At 43.6% G+C, this 8904-nt stretch overlaps 1 protein-coding gene across 1 annotated transcript; it reads left to right on the top strand.

The window, feature by feature from the left end:
- Window positions 1–6408: 6408 nt before the first annotated feature.
- Window positions 6409–8805, top strand: LOC109641243 (nanos homolog 1-like). Its single transcript, XM_020105635.2, has one exon. The coding sequence runs from the start codon at window positions 7101–7103 to the stop codon at window positions 7782–7784; it is 684 nt and encodes a 227-aa protein (XP_019961194.1). The 5' UTR covers window positions 6409–7100; the 3' UTR covers window positions 7785–8805.
- The last annotated feature ends 99 nt before the right edge of the window (window positions 8806–8904 follow it).

Genomic DNA, 8904 nt, shown 5'->3' with positions numbered 1-8904 from the left:
TCGAAATGGGAACGCAGCCGAAGAATCTCATTAATGTGGAGATGGATTCTTATGTCAGGTGTGAAGTGAACGAATGATTGTAAACTGTAGCCGCCGTTTGTTTTTGATATTCTGAGCAGTCGTTTCTTTTTTTTTTTTTTTAAATTAAGGTTTTTCATTCAGCAGAAGTTTTTCTCCGCAGGTTCAGAATCTTTCACTTATTAAACGTGCAGCCTACCTGACCCACAGCACTGGGACAATAGGACACCACACAGGGGACAGTGGGACATTAGTTGGATGGTAACTTTAACTTTCATATACACATGCACCGCTTTGCTGCTCCGTGTTACAACCCATTAAGCTCCACACCACTCCATTTATTTCCGGCATGGGCGGCCACAAGAGCAATTAAAGCTCTGTCATTGCTAGTGTTAGCATTTTGCTCCAACCCTCACGTAAATGCACACATCATATTGTTTTAACAAAGCTAATTGCTGCGGGGCTGCAATGCTACACGTAGACTTCAAACGCCTCGCCGTGCACTCGCCTGGCTGCACAGTTTAAAAGCTCGGCGTGGCGTGTGGGACAATGGCGGACCTCAGCATTGTGGTAATCTGGGCCAATGGAATTTTCCCTGCATCATTAAAAAGGGATTGGTGTGTTCTCTGCGTTCATGGGAAGTGCCGTTAGTTAACCCAACAAAGGTCCTCTGGCTGCGGACCCCCAGAGATGAAGGGCATCGCAGGGGCTCAGCGAATCCACTTTTAATCCTCTCGGCCCCATTGTACCGATACACTTTAAGCCCTTTGACCACTTCCCGCTCTAATCTCTGCAGATTTGGGTGAGTTAACAAGTTCCTGATCTGTGGGCCCACAACTTCCCTCGATATCCTTCTCTGTGCTGCGGCGACAGGTTCGGACACAGCAACTGGTTTCAGCCGAGAGACTTCAGTCCGTTAACGAACAGTTATAAAACATGGAATTCATAAAAACATTTATAAACCAGTTCTTCACAAAATGAAAGTGCTTTAATCTGGAGTTTAAACAATCAGGGTGATTCATCAATCCACGATGTCTGTGACTTTTTAAAAATCATTTTAGAAACACATATTTTCCCATATTAAATTATTTGCTCTTCTTTGCACGATGGTAAACTTTTTATTTTTTAAGGTTTTAGACTAAACAAGACATTTGATGACATTGATTTAGAAAAATTGCAATCATGGAAAAGTTTTCTTTTTTTGCAATCAAATGAACAATTGTGAAAATGATTAATGATGATGGTCATTAATATTTTCAGTTCAAGGTTCCAGCGAATGATAAAATGTTTCAATTCACAATTAATCAAATTCATTTTACAAGATATGTAAATGAGCAAAATCTGTTTTGTGCAAAAAAAACGTGCTTTGAAAACTAAAAGTTTTTTTTTAAAGGTGTTTGGAGATTATCAGCATCTCGCCTCTGTTCAAAAAACGTAATAGATTCAAATTTTCCCACAACGAAAAATGAATTCTTCAAATCACTTCTTTTTGTCTTTTTGTCAGTTCAAGAACTTGGAATATTCACTTTGCTAAAATATTTCTGTTTTAATTTCTTTACAGATCATTGAATCATGTAATTGTTTGAATTAGCGAAATGGAATTTTAAAAGATGTCAAACATGGATCTGAGTTTAAAAAAAAAAAAAAAAAAAAAAAAACATTATACACATTAATATATTCCTGTTCAAGCTCACATTTCTGTTTCCTGGCGTCTCCAGCTCTATGATCACTGATGCACAGTCCCTCCACTTCCACCATGACGAGAGGATATTGTGTGTGTATATGTGTGTGAATGCATGAAGGCCTCGCTGCCGGCAGGAGGAGGGGCCGGACTTCTGGGCTAAGTAATAGCAGGGCGCTTTCAGGGAGCTGGTGGTCGTGACAAAGCACTTGACGGGCCGAAAGCCACCCCTTCATTTCTGCTTGACCTTGGTTTGTTTAGGATTCCTCTCTGCTGCGGGTGACACTGACACGTGTCTGGAGGTTGGGGTGACACCAGGAGCTGCGGTCTGGGGGCAGCAGAGGGTGTGTGTGTGTGTGTGTGTGTGTGTGCAGATGGACGGACCGTTAGGGACGCAGTCTCATATTCCCAGGAGAGGAGGCAGAGGTCAGGGATCAAAGCCTCAACTGACTCCCCACCGAGCTCTGTCTGGGGAGGAGCAGAGATCCAGAATGAACCTCCCCTCAGTCCGACCACATTATGCAGCTGAAGCAATTAACGTGTGTGTGTCTCTCTGTGTGTGTGTGTGTGTGTGTGTTCCGAGGGACAATTTTGGTTCAAAACAATCGTTATGGGGACATTTTGACGTTGTGAGGACGTTTTCTCTTATTCCTCACAATGTTTAAACTCTATTTTAGGATTAGATGTTTAGGTTTAGGTTAACGTTAGTTAGAGTTAGTTGTAATTGTTAAGATTAGAGTGAGGGGCTAGGAAACGCATTTGCAATGTCAAGTGTCCTCACAACCGGAGAAGACAAGAGTGTGTGTGTGTGTGTGTCTGCGATTGTGTTTGTTTGCTTGGCGGCGTTGTGTGTGTGTGTCTCTTGTGCAAGGCTGTTGCAGCTTGCACAGTGTAGCAGTGCAGCTGGCACGTGTGACACACACACACACACACACCCCTGAGTCTGGGAAGGGCTTTTAATTAAGGGATTTGTTAATTTTCTATTCAACCTGACAGTGATGAATGGGGGAGCAGTGGCTGCCCGTCTCTGAGCTGCCTGTGAGGCCTCTGGCTGTGATCACCACACTCCGGCAAACGAATTTACACGTGAAGATTTTTATCCATTTGGAAACAGAACCACTGAATTTAATGAAGCTGAAAAAAACCACCCTCTCTCTGTGGCAGCGTGTGTGGAGGGCAGGTAGAGCTGAGACGTAAACACAGTCAAACCAACGTTATGTGAACAAAGAAAGATTTACTGACGTTTGTTGGCCGAAGTAACTCTTGAGACTCTTAAATCTTCTTCTGGACAGTTTTCTCTTATCACGGACTCTTTATGAAACAATCAGCTTCATCTATAAAATGTTTACTACAGGTTTTACTCCTTTGTGTTACAACTTTAGGAACAAGTTTAAATCTCAACCCTGTGAAATTACGTTCCTGCTAATCTGCAACAGGATAATTAGTCGACAGAAACGTTTCGTCTTCATCTTAAATGTCTCCAGAGAATATGTTTGTAAAACTACATTTCCTGTATTGTCTCTCCCGAGGTAAGTTTCCGTGTTTAACGTAGGTAAGGGTCCTCATATCTAAACTGATCGGGCATCACACACTGGTAGTGTGTTGGTGAAGCTACAGTTAGCGTCTGTGCTTCTGCACTGTAACTACATCTCTTCTTCCGTCTACGGTGTTTGTCTAATTTAAATCTCTGATCATCAAATGCACTTTTCCTCATGTAAAGCACTATTTCACTCGTCCTCTGAGTTTTAACGGAGATTCACCCCCTGTTTTAATTATTATTATCTTATTTCAATGCTGGGACCCCGACTCAGCCTCCTCAAATGTAAAACTGACTATTTTCATTTTCATACTCACTATCGATACTTTCTTTGTTGCTGCCAAACATGTTTTGCATCGGGAGCGATATAGGCGCCCTGAAGCAGCAGAGCCACATGTCATATCGCCCCTCATGCAATTTATCTATTGTGATGTGGCAGCCATTCATCTTTTAAATGCTCTCTCATGATTTCCTTTGTGCATGCAGAGCTGGAGGTGACCTTGAAAACGGACCATGTGGTGTATTCTGATGATAATTTATTCCCACATAGAAGAAACTGTCTCGCTAACATGATTTTCTTCATGCTTTATGCCATCTACACTTGCAGGAAAGTTTTTTTTTTTTTTTTTTTTTTCATAGCAGAGGCAAATGTATTCTCTTTCCAGAGGATTTATAAGGCCATGCAAATGTTGGGGCACATCACGAATCTTTTCTTTAAGATTTTAGCATGATTTAAAGTCGAACTGTGACACAGTGCAGGGCTCTCACTTCCCAGTTTATAGAGACTGTCGAGGAACACGGACGGAGAAACAAACACTTGCTCATAAAGCCGTGATGTACTGGCATGAATACAAAAACTGAATCCAGAGGACAAAACCATGGATTTGGGTTTTTATCTAAATTTCCCTGTAACGCTGAATCACAGGCTCATTTTCTGAGACTCATTTAACATGTGGTCAACAGATATTGATTTATTTCATCAATGAAAACCAACACAATGGCAGCAAACTGGATATTAGCTCCAGTTTTAAAGAAAAGAAGACTTGTCCCAACTTTTACTGTGTTTTTAATACTTCAGATGAAAATATAGAAACATGGACACTGTCCTTTTTTGGGGAGCCTGTCTCACTAGGATTTGACTGACACACACACACACACACACACACACACAAACACACACACACACAGGAACACATGTGGCACACTCTGTTTTAATGCATATTAATGAAGTTAAACGGGCCGCTGTAGACAATGGAGCAGAAGAGGCTGGTTGTGAGCACAAAGCCGTGGGCTCAGGGGAAGCAGAACAGGTGCAGGTAGGACACGGCAGCTCCATGTGGAACCTCTCACTATAGGTTCATCAGTGCAGGAAGCATCGCTTTAAGTGCTCAAATGCACAGTGCCCATTTCGTCTTTGTGCCAAGACGTCGTTGTTATTGTGTAAAAAATTTCCCGTCAGCCAAATAAAGACAAAGGCTTTGACTTGTTTCTTTGTCTGTGGATCTAGTTTCTGTAGAGGGCGCTCGTTCCTTTGTCTTGTCAGAAATTCGTGTTGTCAGGTCGAATAACAATGAAGTAATTTATTGATCACTGAGCCGATTGCGACTTTGCACAATTCCAAGAGAATCTGATGTTGTTGTTTTTAGTCCAAAGCTGTTGCTTGGTAATTTTTCTGTTAATTAAAATAATTGTTTCAACTCCTGCCGTTGCTGTTCAGGCAAGGAGGTTTTGTTTTCGCTCCATATCCACTGGTTGGCTGGTTGGTTTGTCTGCAGGACGACACACAAACAACAGAACGGATTTCCAGAGAACTTGGTGGAAGGGTGGAACATGGGCCGAGAGAGATGCTATTATATTTTGGCACAGATCTGGAGCAGATCATTTTCACTTTCTTTAACATTGCAGGACGGTGTGTTTTGGGAAGTAATGGGACTGTCGGGCCCTGTGGTTGGTAAGAGCTCTAAGTGCCATTCTAGATTGTTTTTCTTTTGTCCTAAAATAGAAACCTTCAGTATGTAAGAAAGCATTTGTCTCACAAAAGCTACAATCATGTCTGTCTTATCAGCAATTTGTTCACTGAAACAGTTTGTTGCTGCTGTAAGTATTCCTCCCCTCCGTACATGGCCATGAGCCCAGTGTGACTCCACGTGTACGAGTTGTGGCAGGAAAACCTACAATCCTCACATTATTATTTTGGGACAGACGGGAAAATATATGAATCAAGACTCTTGTGTAAGTTTCCTCAGAATCTGGAGTGATTAGCAAATGTTTCCCAACCTCTCTAATGGCTTCTGAGACTTCTGGAACAAAAGCTATATGTCTCATGCGATCCTTGGTCACAAGTTACAACCAGTCCAACAGTCGGACTCTTCTTCCAGATTGTGCTGTTCGTGGGACGTTCGCTGCAGATGTCTGGGTTGACAATGCAGATGCAAAGATTGAAAGAAATAATTTTGGGATCACAATAATGATGAGAACACAACTTTCTGATCTGCTGCGATGTATTCTGTCGGGATTGTGCCGAATATATATTTACACAAAAAGATTTTACACACGAGGATCAGTTGTTTTCTAATGTTCTCAAATCAGATGAGGTGATTCGGGGTCTCAGAGCTGATGCACGAGCGAAAGCTGAGACATAAACTTCAACTTTACTTTAACCTCGGTTCAGCAGGAAGACATGAACAATAACAACAACGTGACATACATTAACGTGGAGGAGAGGTAGACACAGAATGTCACAGATTTGGGAATCCAATGATGGTGAATAAATACAATATCGTCAATTAAATACAATAAAAACTCTCTTTATAAATATTATATGAGGTGTAAAAATATAATTCAAATCTGCTGCTTTTTCACTATTTGTTCGACAAAAAGTCAAAGTGTCTTCTCTCTGCTGACTCTCTCTTTTTTTGTGTCCTTTGAAAGTCGTCCAACTTTGGACAAAATCACAGGAGTCCCACTTTAAATTGCTGTTGGAAGCAAACGCTCGGTGTTCAGACACTAAAACCCTTTTTATACTTTATACTGCAAACTGAACTGTTGTTTTCTACCAGGAAGCAAAATACACATGTTCGATTTGAACTGGAAGTAACCCACCCTTCCATCCATTCATGCATCCATCCATCCATCATCCAACACACCCATCCATCCATACATTCATCCATCCATCCATCCATCATCAAACACACCCATCCATCCATACATTAATCTATCCATCCATACATCCATCCACTAACACACCCACCCTTCCATCCATCCACCCTTCCATCCATTCATCCGTCCATCCATCCATCATCCAACACATCCATCCATCCATCATCCACCCTTCCATCCATCCACCCATCCACCCTTCCATCCTTCCATCCATCCATCATCCATCCATTCATCCATTCATCCATCATCCATCCATCCATTCATCCATCCATCCATCATCCAACACACCCATTCATCCATCCATCCATCTATAATCTTTTTTTTCTGTCTCTGCTCAGTTGTGTGATCTTCGAAGTGTTTCTTGTTGTTTTCCTTCCACATAAAGCAGCGTGTACTTGTGTTCTGAAAGCTGCTGTATAAATAAACTGTGTCATCACACTCAGGGAGGCAGGAGGCTCTCCTGGGCTCAGCTGCTCCCTGCTCCGCTCTGCAGACCCTCCTGTGGGTCCGGAGAGATAATCAACTTGAACCAAACCACGCCTCCCTGGTTTATTCCAGGGGATTTATCCGCGCCTACATGTTGACTGCTCCTCATTCTGGAGCCAGAGAGAGAAGACAGCACATCCCCTCCTCAGGTCCCCATGCTGAGGAGCACATCACCCCGAACAGCTCATCTCCTCTGTGGACATTAAACCCTCTGACAGGATGGATTTCTTGGATCACAGCTTCCTGGACGCGCGCTCTCCCTGTGATTACACTTTTAACTTCTGGAACGACTACCTCGGCCTGTCCACACTCGTGGCCAAGACAAAGATCAACAGTCCTCCCTTCAGCCCGAACTCCATCACCGAGTCTCTTAAAGCCACCCTGGGTTTGGAAGACGACTCCCCGGTTTGCTCGTGCGTAATCGGGCACGGCAGGGACAGCGACGCGCACTCGGACTGCTCCTGCTGCTGCGCGGCTCCAGGCTCCCCGCCGATCTCCATCTACGACCTGAAGGAGCGCATCTCTCTCCTCGGGCCGTACGAGCACCTCGCCGGGGACAGAGACAGAGATTCGCCCTCCTTCAGGGGAAGCTTCGCCGGCCTCGACCTGCTCTCCATGGAGCGGCGGCGCAAGCAGGCTCCTCAGAGGGGGAAGCCGGAGCCGAAGGTGTGCGTCTTCTGTCGGAATAACGGCGCGCCGGAGGAGGTGTACGGCACCCACATCCTGAAGACCGCGGACGGCAGAGTCCTGTGTCCCATCCTCCGTGCGTACACCTGCCCCCTCTGCAGCGCCAATGGCGACAACGCGCACACCATCAAGTACTGCCCGCTGTCCAAGGAGCAGCCGGGCCAGAGAGTGGCGAGGGGCGGCAGAGTCATCGGGAAAAGGCTGAAAAGCTTCTGAACCAGGAGCCGGAGGAAGTTTGAAGTTGCACTGTCTGAAATCACCAGTGTGTGTGTGTGTGTGTGTGTGAGAGAGAGAGGCAGAAACTTTGCCCTCATTTCATGCACAAGACAAGTCTGCAGAGAGATTTACAGAGATTTTTATTGTTTGTGTTCCTGCTTCATTTGTAACGTTTTCATCCATCTGGTGACTTAACGAACACGTAGTTTACACATGGACGCATTGTGCGCAATATTCCCTCCCTCCCTCTCTCCTCCCCTCCCTCCCTCCCTCCCTCCCTCTCTCCTCCCTCCCCTCCCTCTAAAGACCTGGTGATGAGAAACGAACCAAAGTACAGATCGACCTGTGAATGACACCTTCATGCTGTAACCAGAAGCTGCTGTGTTTCAATGCAAACAGCCCTGTGCTTTTTTTTTTTAAACACATGGATGTGCAGCAGCTCTCCTGAAGTGAGATGAATGTCCCACAATTCACTGGGGCCTGCAGATGGAAAGAGTCTGACAGGCCCTGCAAGATGCAACACACACTCCTCTAGCACATCTTAGTTTCTTAAGATAAATGTTTTCTACCAAAGGAATGCACTTTTGTATTTAGCCTAAAGGTCATTTCTGTATGTTTATAAGTTGGATGTCTCATATATTCTTTAGCCTCCGTGTGGTTTTAGTATTTTGCAGATTTGAGCTGAATGTAAAACAGTGTGGGAGCTAAATCTGACCTGCAGTTCACTGACATGCTCTTCAACAAGCTCCAAGCTCGACTACATGTCACAAGTTCTAAAACTAATGCTGCATTGATTCGTTTTTATCTCTGTGCATCTGAAATTCTTGTAAATGTTTAAAAAAAAAAAAAAAAAAAAGAATAAGGGGGTGAAACAGTTTTAGCAATGAGACGCCTGACATTCCAAAGTCTTTATCTGTCAATAAAAATGTTTTATGTACTTATTTTTACCTTATGTATCACTGGCAAATATATTCACTGTAAATAACCTCTGAATAAACATGTAATTTGCATTTTTCTTTAAGTTGTTTGTTTGAGTGTTCAACTGATTTTTATTTTCACTCCGTGTGACTGTGAGTGTTTGATCAAAGCATTTTAACTTCACTCCAAAAAACATACATGC

Source organism: Paralichthys olivaceus, chromosome 12 (genome assembly GCF_024713975.1).
Source record: "Paralichthys olivaceus isolate ysfri-2021 chromosome 12, ASM2471397v2, whole genome shotgun sequence".
In the NCBI taxonomy this organism is placed as follows: domain Eukaryota; kingdom Metazoa; phylum Chordata; class Actinopteri; order Pleuronectiformes; family Paralichthyidae; genus Paralichthys; species Paralichthys olivaceus.
Note: the sequence above shows the minus strand (reverse complement) of the source record. Positions and strands in the feature narration are given on the sequence as shown.

What these genes read in the sequence shown, in the direction of transcription:
- LOC109641243 (XM_020105635.2), top strand. Translation starts at nt 7,101, where the DNA reads ATGGATTTCTTGGATCACAGCTTCCTGGACGCGCGCTCTCCCTGTGAT.